The sequence below is a fragment of the Poecilia latipinna genome, unplaced genomic scaffold (genome assembly GCF_001443285.1).
Source record: "Poecilia latipinna isolate Pla-1442-1.1 unplaced genomic scaffold, P_latipinna-1.0 Scaffold93, whole genome shotgun sequence".
NCBI lineage: Eukaryota > Metazoa > Chordata > Actinopteri > Cyprinodontiformes > Poeciliidae > Poecilia > Poecilia latipinna.
In genome coordinates, this window is record NW_015112709.1 from 502,140 (window position 1) to 518,171 (window position 16,032).

Consider the following 16,032-nt stretch of genomic DNA (forward strand, 5'->3'; position numbering starts at 1 on the left):
TTACCCTCTACACTAACTTCATATACGTCATCTTAACCTTTTCTGTTGTGCTTCAATGTCATCTGGGCACATTATCAGTTTGTAGAGATGATCATATCTTTATGGGAACTTCAGAGGCGGTTACTGTGCGCTGCGAATGATTCACAACCTTTGAACCTGCTTACATTTTGTCACTTCAATGTATTTAATGTATTTTATTACTTATTATAGTTTACGTGATACAACATCACAAAATGCCATATAATTGTGGAGTGATGCATAATTTATGAAGGCCAAAATCATTTTAACTGGTTGTCATCCAACCAGAGGACAGACCTTCTACTGTTTGCTGCCCTCTGAGATGATTAAAGTTGCGAAACATTGCTTTCCACCCTAATTGTCCTTTGTAACAGACCCGTCTGCCATGTTTCTTGGTCTTCATGGTGCTGCAGAGTTAGTACTAGCAGGACTGCGCCGGATACGGCGCCAAAGTTATTTGATGGACAGCTGGCTGGATTCATTGACCGGCTCGTGATTTACATCACTGAAGACTCCAAACAACATTAGAGTTTAGCTGTGGACTGTGGACATGCTGTCTGCTACCAGAGAGCTGTTCAGTATGGAGGAGCAATTATGAGTTATTTTAGCATGAATGATTTAGCAATGCTGATGGGGCTGCGGTTTTGAGTCGACAGTATAAAACACCAGAACTGCATAATATTAGATGGTGATGTGAATTTTATTTTTCCTTTGGGCTTAAAGAAATAAATAAACTATGCATTAGCTGCATGAGCTAAATTAGAAAGGTTGCACATTAAAAAATAAATAAATAAATAAAGGGCCAGTATATAGTTATGTCTATATGTATAGAGGAATAATCAACTGATCTGAGTCTATGTTGCTATGTTTGGGCAAGAAATGAATTTCTACGAGACAAAATTAGGTATCTGGGTTTGAGTCTATCAGAACCAGAACCTTGAGGTTCTCCATTGTGGAGTGTTGCTGCAAACATCAGCAGAGAGTTGATCACCTGCTGAGTGATCAAGTCCCTCACATAACAGCGAAGAACAGAGCAGATTATGGAAAAGCTCACTACCTGGGGCAAAACCGAGCAAATTGTAGTTTTTTTTAAACATTGTCTTATCATTTATGGTTTTCCTTGGAAACCTTACAATTATGTATTACTTTAAAAGTTACATAAAATTCAGTGAAAACAAATCGTGAAAATTCTTGCAACACTCGGAATGTTATAGTAAAATCTGTTGTTTCTACTACAAGCTGAATAACAAAGTTTGCTGAATTTGCAACAGTTTGTTTACCCAAGGTCAAATCTCTGTTGCATTTGGACACATTTGGCCCTGCAGACAAAAGGATGTCACAAAATAAAATGGAGAAAATCTCATTTCTCTCACCTCTTGATTTCTCAAGAAACTGGAAGTCCAAGCCTTCCGGTTTGTCAAAACCCACATGCCGCTTGTGTGCCAGTAATGCTTTTCACTGACTTCAAACCACAAAGCAGTAGGGGGACACTAACCCTGTTGGACTAATCAAAAAGTTAATGTTCTTTATCATTATTTTTTATTAAAAAAAACAAACAAACAAAACCCAATCTGTAATATCTGTGCTCATTTGAAAGATTTTTAAACTGCCACTACTTCTTTTGATTTCTGATGATCATTTTCATGATTTCCAACACAAACAATGTTTGAAACTTAACATAAAAAGGAATCAAATTTTCAAATTAAAGACACTCATAATCATTTACCACACGTTCATAAAAACTGCTGACTATTTTTTCATTCTTCTATGACGTATTGTCGTGTGATGCAATACCACAGACTGTTATGTGGCAACATCACTTCAGCTTATAGCGCAATCTTTTAAGATCAGCCTTTTTCCAAAAGTGTGCTGTCTCCTTTGAACATGACTGAAAAAGTTCAGGATGATGAGATTAAATCCATGTGAAGGAGGAAAATAAAGTCTTCTTTTTCTTTGAAGCGGTTCAAATAATTTAATATCATTTAAATCCACCAGCAGTTAAAGAAGCACTTCAACTCTACAACAAACTTTGCACTCAAGTTGTGACAGAACAGTAAGCAATAAATAATACAATGATCAAATTTTAAGTTAATTTAACTATTAAACTCCTAATAAGCATTTATTCACTCGTATTCATGCTTTGACAATCAGTAACAAGGCCCAGTCCCAGGATATATAGTTTCAACCACATTTTCAAGCTGTGTAATAGTAGTCCTAATTCTATTATTATCAAATGCAAAACTCATTACGCTTCAGTGCTGTAAGATGTCGGTTTGAGTTTCGGCAAGCCATTGACCAAGTGACGAATTAAATTTGACGTAGGCGTTCTCAAAATGGGAAGTTCTTGGTTTCAATAGTGCAACTATTTGTCAAGATTCCACAAAGAAGTTTAGAAAATGTGCATGATTTCGTTTCCTTTGTACATATCAGTTTAAAGACAATACTTGCAAAAGGTAGTCTGACAATAATCAATGCTAAAGAAGTTAAAAGGAAAGGGGGAAAAAAGAAATAAAAACTTATCTGTGGGCCACCTTTGAATAAAAAATATACACGCATTTCTAACCCAATTTAGATTAAAGAAATAAAGATGCTTTAAAATAGTTCTCACTAAAAAAGGACAGATCATTATTAAATCCTCAGCCTGCGATGGATTTTCTGTCTCTCTTAGTGCTCTGATTTATAATTGACCAGCTCTTTGGCTACAGCTTATTCTGAGTAAATGGTATTTAAGTGCCATCATAAAATTCTACTTTTTTTTTTATTTCACTTTGTGTCTCTTTTCTTTCCCCCCTCTCTAACACACACAAGTGAGAGAGTGGGAGTTGAGCAGTTGTGACTGTTGTATCTTTTATCTTGTATCTGCACAAGAAACACCTCTCCAAAGAAGGCCAGAAGGCATCTAGTGCATTCTTTGCATATGCAGCGGCTTTGCTGTCGTCGCAGAAGTCCGTCGCCTTGCTAATTCGTTTACTGTGAAAGGCATTTGTGGTGTCCTGGACAGTCTTCATCCTGTGACGTGGTCTACGGGGTCATTATTGGGGAAATTTGCTTAAAAAAAAAAAGTCTTCAGGTGTGTGGTGCTAAATGTAGGGATCCGCTCCATTATTAGTGTCGAACAGGAGTGGAATCGCCGACGTACGCGGGCCGCTGATTGTGTCCTAGTGCCACACTGGATGACCCTCCTTCCTTTTCGTTGTCAGTTCCTCCTCCTGAAGGAGCATCAAAGATTCCAGTTATGGGTTTTCTTCTCCTTCCTTCCTCTCTCCTCCTGACCGTGCTTTCATCCCGTCGTGGCGTCAGCAGCGAGGCTTTCCAGGAGTGTTCTATAAATGTCCGAGCGGAGGAACCGCGGGTACGAGTCTCTTTCCATCAGCCCGTAAACTATCTTCTGAGCTTCGTCAAAGCAGTGCATGGTGGGAGTCTTGACGTTTCTTTTGATCTGCTCTCGAGTGTGATAGTCAATGTTGATCTGGAATGAGGCACACAGATAGGTATGAGGGGGATTTGAGCCAAGAGCGAGAGATGGGAGATTCAACATTTGAGCTGCTGTTTCTTTCACTAACACATAGAGCTTAAAATGTAAAACAGAAGCTGCATGTGTGTGTGTGTCTGAATGCAAAGACATCTCGCAACTTGCTTTACCTCTTTAGGTGATTCTGCTTTGATGAACTGCTCATAAATCTTCTTAGCTCTTGAGGACAATTTGAATGAAGACTTGATCTTCTTGTAGTCCTCACAAGTGAGCCAAAATTCAATATTTTCATCACTATATTCTGATTTGAGGAAGTTACGAAAGGTGGCCAGTCCATCTGAGGGAGGAACAAACAACAGCAGGCTTAGCCAGGTTTAAGGCACATATAGCATCCCTTTTGAGCTGTTCTGTAAGTCAGTTATTGCACGCAAACTTTCATTTTCTTAAACCTAATTTACTGTCTTAGCAGCATTTTTAATTCCCAAGAGGAAAACAACTTACATTTAGATTCAAGAAGCCTTTCCAGAGATTGCGACCATTGTTGGGTGTCTTCTAAACTTAGCCCGCTGGGAGAGAAAACATGTTGGATTACTTAACCAGAATCAAATTTGAGTGAAGTAAATCTACAAGGACAGAAAAGGCTCTGAGGCATTCAGGCCAGGAAGGCCTTTTGCAGATGTGCTTATCAAGTTCGTACAGAAATGTTGAACCCTGGGATTAGCTGGCAGTAGCATGTATCGTTCCAAAGCAAACACTGTGTCTCTAGATCATTTGAATCCTTTCGCGATGCCATAGATGGAGATGGTTGTAGCAGGCCGGCTATTTTAAAACTGAAATGTATGCAAAACAGTACATAAGGTTCCTCACCTCTCTGAGCATTGAGGCGTCTGTGAGAACATGCACTGGAGTCGACACATAAAGTTCTTTCCACTGTGTAGAAATAAGAAATACATGAGTTCATCCTTCATTGATTTGCTGTCCTTAAATAAGACTCCAGTGAGTGTGTGTGAAAGCATGACGAGAATGTAAGTAGACCAAAAGGAAGAACTTAACAGTCAAAATGTGATCACAATGTAATTTTTTCCTCCAAAAGGATGTATTTTATTACCATTACCCTTTTTTCTAAAATTCCATATTTGTCCGACGTTAAGTTATTCGTGAGTTAAAACAAATCAAAATCTTTCACATAAATCAGGTGGTTAACAAATATCTTAAATAACTACCGAGTCAGCATGTCTACAACACATCCCAGTATAAAAGTACTCACAGCGTGTTGTTTCTGTTCCTGTCATCTCGGTCCATGATGAAGTGATGAGTGCTGGGTGGTTCGGCTTTTATGCTGGGCATTGTTTTGTTAGGTCCACACTCTCAGGCTCTTGGTCCTGGTCATGCTGTGTCTAAGAGGTACTCAGGAGGGTTCCCCCTGCGATGCAGCTTTTTATACGAAGGTTTCCTGTCGCCACGGGCTGGGGCTGCTGGGATACCTCAGCAGCTTTACTCAGACTAAAGAGGAAGTACCCCTTCCTCCTCCTCCCGCCTGCTGCGCTTCTCCTCCTACTTCACAGTTCGAAACAACACTTGCAGCGCCTGAATGCCTTCCTCCTCCTGATGCCTTACTCCCTATTATGTCTCGCTGGCTCTTCTTCTTTCCCGTCTGCCGTTGCTTTTCAGTCTCTCCTCCTTGCTGGTCTAACCAAACAAACGGCAGTCTCTGAGGCTGAAAGCATACAGTGTTTGAATTATTTTTAGTCTGGCTGCGCAGATGCAAATGACAGCAACAGAGAGTGTGATAGGCAAATTTCCAACCATCTCGTGCAGCATGTTAAGCAGCTCATGAGATGAGACTAAATTCTGATCTCATGATTACGCAAATGGAAAGACTGTTCTTCACAACAACTTATACAGCAAGAAACTTAAATCTTCATTTATCCCACATAAAAGATAGAATTTGCAAAAGAAAACAACGAGAAAAACATGCAATGTGAGGTCACAGCCTTTTGTAAGAAAGAGGAAACACCAGAGTGATTGCAACAGAGACCGAGCAAAAGGACAGGAAGTAAGAGAGACGGCCAGGACGTCACATTGTGACCAGTCTCATTTGGAAACCACCAAGTTGATGTCTAAAATGTTTAGCCTGGACAAAATGAAATCTTTTGAATTGCGGTGAGAATAGAATAAATACTCGTGGACAGCATCAACAAAACAGAGAACAATAGCACTAGCATAAAATAACAGAGCAATACAAAACATGCATACAACAAAATGCACAAACAGCCTTATCTGTAATAATGATATCCCTCCAAACAAAGAAACTTTAGTTTATAAATATCTAGACAAACATTCTGCGAAAGATTGAGTTTGCCAAAGGAAGCGGATTCGTTTTTATTTGAAGGAGCTCAGATATTTATCAGTTCACCCTGTTAGCAGTTCAGCAAACTGGGAGCTGACAGAAGTAAAGAGACTCAGAGTCAGTGCCAGAAATCCACTTGCTGTCTGGGAACTTGAAGTGAACTGGACAGTGTCTTGGCATGAGGTTAGCTATAACTGATATTAGCATCTGTGGTGCTGACCGCTGATGTTTGAGGTTGTCTTCAGATCAGCTGTGATCAGTCCCAGACACTTTGGCTTGTGCCTTAGCAGATACCGAAAACTGAAACGCAGTGTTGGGAATTTACATTATGAACGACGTGTTGTCCTGTAGAAATACAGACGTTATCCTGGAAAGGATTTAAGTACAATGCATCAAACAGCCGATTGCTGTGCATGTGATTTAGTTTGAGAAAGTAAAGAGGTTATCTGGAAAATGGAAACCACTTTATGTGTTTGGTCAGTGATAATCTATCTCTCATGTACAAATACTGCAGCAAAGTAGTGAAATAATATAAAAAAAAGTTAGTTTAGCAGCTAATATGTTCTCACATGAAAAGTATTCAGTTATCTTTTCCCACTGTAAAAATGCTGCTGCAGGATGTCCACAAATCTCTCTGGAGCTGACACTAAATGCAAAATGACCTCTAAAACTTTTTCCTGACCGCTAGAGCAGGATGATGACTGGTTGTAAACCATTTTGCATCTCCCATAACCCATTGAGTTTTGGCTACTGGATGTCATCCGTCAACTACCAAGTAATAATTTCTCAGCCTCCAATAAAGCCATTTTCGTCAACACCAGCACTGTTAGAAAAGTATTTGCCACTTTTTAGAGTTTTTCTGTTTTTCTTTTATTTGACATGATTCTATATTTTAAATCATTGACCATTTTTACATTTTAAACAAGTAAGCACAAAATTATGATTTCATTTATAATGGGGAAAAAAAATCCTCAAACCAACCAGTCCCTATGTGAACAATCATCAGGTCAGGCCCCCTTCTTTATATCAAAACCAGTCGTCTGCCACATTTTAAACCACATTTTCAATAAAACATATCTAGTGGTGAGACTTGATAAAATTTTTTCATTGAATTAATAGCAGGATCTGTACTTAAAAACCATTAACCACATTTAATCAACAACCACATAGTGTCAAAATAAGCAACATTTTCAATTCAAAAATCCTTCCAGCCCTTTCAGGAACCCATGTAACTTCCAACATGGAACTCCTTTGAAAAACTACTTCTTTAGAAATGTGGACTGTTAATGTTGACATTAGCACTGGGAACATCAGCATTGGGTGCTTTTATGCACCACAAATCTGGAACAAACTTCCAGAAAACTGCAAAACAGCTGAAACACTGAGGTCCTTTCAATCTACTTTTAAAAACTCACCTGCTTGTAGTTGCTCTTGATTCTGAATTAATAGAACATTGACCAACATATGATGTTTCTTAATGATTTTGATGGTGGCACTCAACAAAATGTAACGTCTGTTACAGGTTTCTGGTGACTGGATGCTGTTTTTATGATTTTTTTTTTATTTTTGTGTTTTCATTAGTGTGTTTTCAAGCACTTTGAAGTGCCATGCTGCTGAAATGCGATGTACATATCAGCTTGATTTATTGACTTCTGTGCTGCAACATGTATTGCAGTGAGATTGTATTTTAGGTTGGAGTAGCTTCAGAGACAGGCTAAAGCTTTTTTGCACACAACATTCCTTTATGTTTAGTTGCTTAGTTTGTCCTGCAGTATCTTGATAACATCTTTAGATGTCTAGATGAGTTAAGTGATTTGCTGATTCACTCTTTTGTTGAAAAGAAATTGAGCATGCGTTTCTTATAAAGTGGACAATAAGTCTATGTAATGAGGAAATAACTTCCACTGATGCACTGAGATGTTAGGGTTGATCAATGGATTTACCTGAACGACAACCAATTCTATGTTTGCTTGTGGCAGCCTGTCACACCGCTATTAACTAAAAATCTTTACAGTAAAGAGATAAAACAAACAACTTTCAAATTTTAGAAACTCAGTTTATTCAGCCCACAATTTTAGAAACTACTCAGAGCACAAACACTTAGAAATGTATGTTGCTGAAACAGTTCCTTCTGACGAGACGGGCTAAAATTCTTTTTAGCATGTGTGAGGTTGCATGACTGCTTGCTAAGCTCTGCTGTTACATAACCTAAGAATGAGTTTGGGTTTGGAAGTGGCCGCAGCACTCACCGCTTCCTGAATGCTAGCACACACTGAGCATGCTAATTTATGTCTGCGGCATTAGAGATAGAGTGATGGGGTTTTGGTAGTTTCTCTCAACAATCGACACTCCCACCTTTGGGTGAATTCATTGAGCTGTTCACTCTTTGGAGTATCGGCATGATAGTACTTCAAGCTTTTTTGGAACTGCCTTACAAAGCTTTCTCAGGTTCACATTGCTACGATGCTTTTCTCTTTTTTGAATTGTCTTCACACAAACGTGCACGTGCCTGACCAACAAAATGACAAGTAGTCTGTTTTTATAAAGGTTTTCACAGCTACTGATGACAAATGAATCAAATGGCACCTGGCTACTAATTCCCTCATAGAATCAGGGAGGTAATACTCAGTTTCTCTAACGAGTAAGTTATTCGTCCATTTGTTCATGAAATTCTTGTAAGTCAAAACACACCTGCTTCAGTCCATTTCATTCTACTGCTTGAAAATAAACAGGAAGTTGTGCATTCAGCCGTTGACTTCCCTGATGAAATTTTACACATGACGATCAAGTTGTTTTTTCTGGTAGTAATATTAATGCTCATCCATTACATTTATTGTTATGTCGTCCATCTGTAAATGTGCATTTTTTTTTTTTTTTTTTTACATTTTGAAGGCAATTACCATTGAATAAGCCCTACTGACATATGTGCTCTATTACAGCCTGTCCTTTAGTTTGGCTTCACTGATGCTGCTTCCCCTCCTTTGCCCAAACATGGCTGTAAGCACTGAGCTGTTACATGGAATTGCTAAATATTGAATTAATTGCACATTTACACAAAAGTGTTGCACCTCATGTGGATATAGATTCATTTAGGATTTCTAGCACTTTGATCAGTCACAATTGGGACAACTGTAACACAGTGCCATTGACACTACTTACTTCCTTTTAGCTACCATGGTAACAGAACTGGGCAATGAGAAAACAGTGGCAGCTTGTGTGTGAGGAACAGTACGCCGTGTGATGGAGATCCGAAAACTGTGTGATTTAGCAGGAGCAACCCCTGATACTCCAGTGTACTCACGTTTACTGACGTAGAGCTTTGGAATAAATTCTGCCGCTCATAACGAACTGGCCATTAAAACACTTATTTATTTTGGTCATTGCCAGTTTTTTAATCCAGTGGTCATAAACTGATTGAATGTCCTACAAACTTTCAGCATGCAGCAGACACACTGAGGTCTTGACTTCAGATTGGAAATTTCCACTTCAACCATGAAACACGTTATTTTTGGTAAACTAAGACTTTAACACATCTGCGTGTTTTGCCATAGTCAGTAATGTCTCATGAATGCATAAACCTTTGCACGCATGCAAGTCAGGATGGAAAAAAAAAAAAAAAAAACCTTGTTGTGGATGCCATTCAAACATTACTGTCAATACGATGCGCAAACAGTGATGCAAATGTTTGAAATCCACTGGCTCTGCTGGAACAGAGCTGTGTTTTTCTTTTTCCACAATTGAAAACATGCTATTAGTTTCTGGTGTAAAGACAGAGTGAGAAACTCTTATAACAAAGGATGTGTCTTCTACACTCTAAAAAGAAAATAGTTGAACCAACTTAATTGAATTGCTTCTATGGGTAACAAGCAGTTTATCCAACTTAATTTATTAAGTTTAACCAATTCAATATATTATAATCATCCAACTCAATTTGTAAATGTTTTTTTTAACAAATTGATTAAGTATGTTTAAGATAACAGATATAAGTCAGTCTTACTTAAATCATTTAGTTTACTTCAAAAAATGGTAAATGGACTGAACTTATATAGCACTTTTCCACTCAAAGCGCTTTACACTAGAATCACATTCACCCATTCGCACTCAAACACATTTATACACCGATATGCAGATTGGTAGGCAATTTGGGGTTAAGTGCCCAGGGGCACATCAACATGAGGAAGCTGGAATTGAACCTACAACGTTCCAATCACAAGATGACTACTCCACCCACAGAGCCACGGTTGCTTACCAGGGAATCTGTCCCTGGTAAGCTTGGGTCATGGTGTCAGACGAGGGATACAAATATGGCATTGAACTCAATTATTTCAAGTAAAGTCAAAGTAAAAAGGTCATTTAAGGAAAAGAGTGTATTTAGAGGACACTGTAAAAAGAGTATTAAGCTGCAAACTAAGAAGTTTGCAGCCCATTTCTTAGTGGGCTGCAAACATTTCCAAACCAAATATTTAGTTTGGAACTACTTAAAAGTTTGGCTTTCTGTAGAATTAAGTCAAAGAGATTTTAAATGTTTATTAGAACTAAATAAATGATTTGAGTAAGAGTGACTCAAATTTGTCATGTTAAACCCCCTTTATGAATTAGGTTATAAAAAATGGATGATCATAATAAATTGATTTGGTCAGAAGTAGGTTTCTAANCTGACATTGAACTCAATTGTTTTAAGTAAAGTCAAAGTGAAAAGTTCTTTAGGTTAAAGATTTGTAAGTTTTGAGTTAAATGAACACAAAAAAGTAAGTTGTCATAGCAAAAGCAAAATAATTAAGTGAAATTAATGTAAATAAGTCCATTAGATGAACTGCAGCCCAAAAACACTTTTTAGGGTGTAGTGCATTTCTGTGTTTGTGGTAGATTTTATGGATTTTATGCTTTATGCTGAAATAGTAAAAAATTTGCACCAAAATTACTATAAATAATATATTGCTTGTTTTTAAAACTTTCTGCTCAGAGCCAAACTAGCTGGATCTCATGATATTGGATTGTTAAAATTAGCTAATAACATAATTTTTGACCAAAACTGCAGTATGTTTCCTCTCATCTAAGACCCTAAAATGCATCCCAGTGTCATTTCTACAGAGTCAGACTCTCTTGTTAAAGCAGGCACAATTTACAGATTGCCTTTAGAGCACGCTTTAGTATTTGCTGTTGCAGTGTTTGATGCTTTCAGCACAAAATGTTTTCACTCTCATTTTGCAATCTTAATAAGCAAAACCGATGCAGTGTGGGAAATAAATAAGTTGACTTGGGACATATTATATAAAATAAATATATTTAGTTAGGTTTAGCTTAGAATACAGTAATATATGTCTTACAAATAAGAGAAAAATATTTTGATTTGGAGGTTAAATAAGTGGACTTCTTTTTCTAAGGCAAATATGCATATTTTAAGCTGTAACTGTAAAATAAATAATGATAAGTGGTGTTTTTTTTAAAATATATTTTACAACTATATCCCCAAACTAACTGTCCTTTCTTGCATTCATTCTAATGCTGACATTTTAAGTATTTTAACTTTTTGAATTATTTATGAGGATGTAAAGTTTAAGTTAGAGGGTAAACAGAGCAATGAAGATAAATGTGTGCAGCTGATAAGTTATATAAAAGCAAATTCTGTAAATATTCTGAGCTTTTTTAAAACGTATTTAAACAAAAGACCCTTTATTTCTTCCTAACTCCCCACACTGTCTCTTTTTCTAAGTTAAGCACTTGTATTTTAGCCCCATCATTGTCTGTTGGGTGATGAGATTATTCCCCTAACAAGGCAGTATATTCTGACTGTTACGCTTCAGGTTTTCTGATGACTCCAGCAGTGTTGTCGTTTAAGCTCCTGACTTATTTTTAGCTGCCTTAGTATTCCTTTTTAGGCTCATTTTTTAGGAAGAAAGCCTTGTTCAGAACGGAGAACGATTAAAGGTCACAGAGGGATTGCTTTTTTTTCCAGTTTGGTAAACCCTGCAACTTGTGTATGGAATCATCCCTGAACCTAATTAGAGAACATATCAGGCATAAGACCAAAGACAGGATCTTTTTTTCTGAGAAGTGGAAACTCTTCTCCTATTTTGTGGTTCCTGAGCATTTCTAAGTCTGCACTTAGTCATTTATTCATATAAATAGAAATTATGACCACTGGGAAAATATGCAAAAGCAGAGACTCGTGGAGAATAAATAAAAAAAATCACCACAATAATGTAGATGCAGGATGTAACAAGTGATTTCAAGTTGAAGTCAAATCGCAATTTTCTATTATTTACAGTTAACATTTTAACTTTAAACGGATCCTGTCTAGTTGCCTGAACCTTGGCTTGATTATCAACTCTAATCATCATCAATACAATTAATGCAGAAGACAAACATTTAACTTTTTTATGTTTTGAGGATTCAATTTGAAATGTAAAAAAACAACCAGTTGTGAAATCCCTCTTCGGTTACCAGTAAATGTCAGGTTTCTGAATGAATAAAACAGGAAGTTTTTCCACTTTGAAAGAACATTATTGTTTTTGTATTTACATAGTAGACACACATTAATCCTTGTATTCAAAGTATCCACTACTTTAGTAGAACATCAAAACATGTTTAAAGGCTCTTTTCTCCTCTCTGTAATTCAACAGATTAGGAACAAATATTTAGAAAACATTTACTAAATCTACACTTAAAGGTGTTGTTTTCATGTCTGCACAGTAATTATGCTCCAAAGGACATCATAAAAAAATAATAATAAGAGCAAGGTCCAAAATTGTGAATGAAGAAAGAGTGAACATTGAATTAATAGAATCAGTTTTATTTTTGAAGAACCTGGAGGCTTTTTTTTTTAATTACACTCCCTTACTTGCAAAAGAATAAAATAAAAGTACTACTTTTTAAAGATGCAAAGTGATCTAATTTAAAGTTCAGTTTGAGTCATTAATCTTCCACAGCCCAGTATTTTCTGGCTAACAAATCGAACTCACCCTTTTGCACAAAAATGAGTGCATCTCAGCCAAAGTTTCATCCTATGGTTCTCTTACTGCGAACATTGAATTAAAACAAATTAACTTGGAAGCTGCAACTAACTACTTTAGATTCATGCATAGTTGACAAACATTATGTTCTTAAATGCATTCAGAAAACTGCAAAACAGCTGAAACAACTGGAAGATATATCGATATGATGGCGTTTGACTAAATGTAATGTTTATTGCTGTTTCATAATTACTTACTGTATTATGTTTTTATGGTGTAATGCTGCTTGAACTGCCTCGTTGCTGAAATGTGCGATAAAATAAACTTGACTTGACTATTGAGCTCATGCTCATTGCGCAACATCACCATGACAACCATGTTTTTGTATACACCGTAATAACAGCGAGGAGCAGGAATTATCTGCTGAAAGGTACATTTACTGGCATTTTTTCACTCCTAATTATGAGATAAATATTGAAGTCTCAGTTCATTGTTTCAGGCGAGTCTCAAGTTCTTGTGCTTACAACGTCATGGTATTTGACAGAAACTCAAGTCCCAATCTCTGCAATAGTTTGCATCAAAAAAAGAAAGAAAAAAATCAACATTAAGAAATAAACTGTAAAAGTAAACAATCCCTCATTTAAAAAAAACAAAGGAATGTCATGCCATTCACATATGTTAATCTTTTATTGTTCTCCATAATCTCCCCCGACTTACTTAGACTTTCAAGCAACACATGCAGCACTTTAAGCAACCCTGAACGAGCATAAAAATGCACGTCGTTCTTCAATGCACATCGCCGTCACATAACTCCTCTCTCTTTCAGCTGTTCTTTTCAATGACTTTATATTCTTACAAACACAAAACATTTTTAGGCTGTACACCCTGACACTGAGTCGTAGTGTTTTCCCCTGAAATGGGAGCAGTGCCTATTTTTCCCTAAATATACCAATGGGTCCTAGATTTGCGCTTCAAACTCAGGTAAGCATCTGAGTGAAGGAATCTGGGACAAGAGTCTCTTAGCATCAGGAGGTAGACGTGTTTCTGGGCCTCATCAAAGCAGCAATGGCTTGGCTTCTCCAGCGACTCCTGGATTTTCTCTCTGACGCTGTGGTCTACATTGATCTAGAAGAGAAAAACGAAAGAAAGTTTAAATTTAGAATGTGCAATTGATAAGTGATGAGCTGGTAAAATGATCAATGGCTTAATCTGGCAAAAAAAAAAAATGTCTCAGGAATAAAAGATTCAAGAAAATCTCTTTAGCTTTAATCCCAACAAAAATATACAGAAAGCTGAGTGGTCCTTGTCCGGTGAATCCCAAATTTAAATACAATTTTCTGGGAAAGTTGTGTTATTTTTAAGCATCCCTTTTATTCAGAACTAACAACACTGAGCAAATTATTAGAACACTGCTTCTTTTTATTTGTCTCAACTAAACAGTTGTGTTTACCATTGATTTTTTGTGTCTCCACTTAGCCAAATAAAAGAAGAAATGTATACAAAAGCTGATGTTAAAACACAAATTCCTAAAATGTGAAGCATGAAAAACTAACCATTTGGATCAGAAGTTAAAGATTGTGAATAGAATCACAAATAAATGACAGCCAAGACATGCCGAAACATTTTCTGCTCAAGGCATCGTTTAAAATAAATACCAAAGTTTCACTGAAACTCGGAGCACAAATTAAGTTGGAAGTTGAGACTTCAAACGCTTACATGTTGTGTTTCACTTCACTGTACGTCACTTCATTCTAGTTCTGGGTCATTGTGTTGGCACAATGCTTCTTTCAGTAATGTAAGATTTATTTAAATGGCAATGAAAAAGACAGGTATCCCACTCCTGGCCAAGAAGGCCGCTGCTCTCCTTGTTGTACACTATGAACTCCTGGATTACTGTCAAACTGACCTCTCTGCATGCTGTAGGTTTGACAAACTCCTCATAGATCTTCTCAGCTCTCCATTTCAGGTCATCTGAAGCTGACCTAAAGTTTTCACAAGCGAGCCAGAAATCAATGTTTTCCTCACTGAACTCAGACTCCAGGAAAGAACGGAATGCCGCCCTGTACCCTTCGGAAAAGTACAGGTTAAAGTCAAACAGTTGTTCATTATCTTGTAATTCCTTAATGTTTGAAAGTGTTTGGGAGGATTGTAACGGTACATTTTGTGAAAAGTTAGAATGTCTTACTTTTATCTTTCAGCCATTTTTCCAGAGATAGGTCAAGTTTATGGTCAGTCTTCCAGCTGTAGGAAAAATATTTATTATTGATCTTTACTGCCATGAACACAAAATATATTGCTAACAGAAATAACAAATAACTAGAAAACCACTACCTGAGGTTTGAAGGACAAGCTTCATCATTTAATTTTTGACCTGAGGACCATATGTTGTAGTTTCTCCTCCTTCGACTCAGAACAATATCAATCCTGTCACACAAATCAAATTAAATCTATGCAAAATAATAACCAACAATGAGAAAAAACATTATCATAGTCAGTGTCATACTGTCTGGCTTACCTTCGCGGTCGTTGCACATTTGGAAATAAATCCTTTATATCGCTAAACCGAATCTTGGAAAACAGAAGCTTGGGCATTTTAACATCACTGGTATCGTCTTAGCAGAAGATCAGATGATCTGATGTGTAAGTAAATGGTGTTTGGTTTCCCCTGATCTGGATTTTAACTTGATAGCTGTAGTGAAACACCTGTGACGTTGAGGGCCTGCTGGTGCAAGTAAAAAATACCTTTCAGATAACTGTTTGGACGGCTGCAGATTCGACTCAGCGGCTGTTGTTACTGACTCACGGCTGTAAAATTCCAGTGAGGAAAGATTAATATTTGACTCAGATATTTGAGGAAAAAAAAATGAGAACAAAGAATCAAGAGGAGGCTCGAAATGTCTAAATATAAAAGAAAACTGATATGGACAAGAGAGATGAATTATTTTTAGAAGGTTTCTGAAGTGTGTTCATAAGAGCGAGATGTTCCTGCTGGGGAAGCCACATTTCCAGTTCCGGTGCTTGAAGCAGTAACCGTATGTCTGGGACTATGACTGAGTGAAAGGTGGTGAATCTCATGATTGTGATTAGTGGGAGGATCGGATCAAATTTGAATTTTTATCTTCTGATGTCTTCGTCATCAAAGCGTGACATCTGGTTGGCGCTGATGATCAAAAGTGAGACAAGACAAGGTTTGGTTATGGAGGAGTTTCAGTCTTCCGGCTGAATCCTGGATGGAAGTT

At 37.2% G+C, this 16,032-nt stretch overlaps 2 protein-coding genes across 2 annotated transcripts; both read right to left on the reverse strand.

The window, feature by feature from the left end:
- Nucleotides 1-704: 704 nt before the first annotated feature.
- On the reverse strand, nt 705-5,180 carry LOC106941660 (regulator of G-protein signaling 21-like). Its single transcript, XM_015024742.1, has 5 exons — nt 4,758-5,180; nt 4,358-4,420; nt 3,992-4,056; nt 3,661-3,827; nt 705-3,487 (listed from the first exon to the last, which is right to left on the reverse strand). The coding sequence occupies exons 1-5, from the start codon at nt 4,835-4,837 to the stop codon at nt 3,299-3,301; spliced, it is 564 nt and encodes a 187-aa protein (XP_014880228.1). The 5' UTR covers nt 4,838-5,180; the 3' UTR covers nt 705-3,298.
- An 8,281-nt stretch (nt 5,181-13,461) lies between these two features.
- Nucleotides 13,462-15,485, reverse strand: LOC106941564 (regulator of G-protein signaling 21). Its single transcript, XM_015024627.1, has 5 exons — nt 15,309-15,485; nt 15,125-15,217; nt 14,979-15,034; nt 14,700-14,860; nt 13,462-13,918 (listed from the first exon to the last, which is right to left on the reverse strand). The coding sequence occupies exons 1-5, from the start codon at nt 15,383-15,385 to the stop codon at nt 13,733-13,735; spliced, it is 573 nt and encodes a 190-aa protein (XP_014880113.1). The 5' UTR covers nt 15,386-15,485; the 3' UTR covers nt 13,462-13,732.
- Nucleotides 15,486-16,032: the final 547 nt, after the last annotated feature.

Coding starts and splice junctions, on each gene's coding strand:
- LOC106941660 (XM_015024742.1), bottom strand. CDS start 4,837: ATGCCCAGCATAAAAGCCGAACCACCCAGCACTCATCACTTCATCATG. Junction 4,421..4,757: donor AGGAACAGAAACAACACGCT/GTGAGTACTTTT, acceptor ATTTCTACACAG/TGGAAAGAACTTTATGTGTC. Junction 3,828..3,991: donor AAGGCTTCTTGAATCTAAAT/GTAAGTTGTTTT, acceptor TTCCTCCCTCAG/ATGGACTGGCCACCTTTCGT.
- LOC106941564 (XM_015024627.1), bottom strand. CDS start 15,385: ATGCCCAAGCTTCTGTTTTCCAAGATTCGGTTTAGCGATATAAAGGAT. Junction 15,035..15,124: donor GCTTGTCCTTCAAACCTCAG/GTAGTGGTTTTC, acceptor TTTTTCCTACAG/CTGGAAGACTGACCATAAAC. Junction 13,919..14,699: donor AACCTACAGCATGCAGAGAG/GTCAGTTTGACA, acceptor TTTCTCTTCTAG/ATCAATGTAGACCACAGCGT.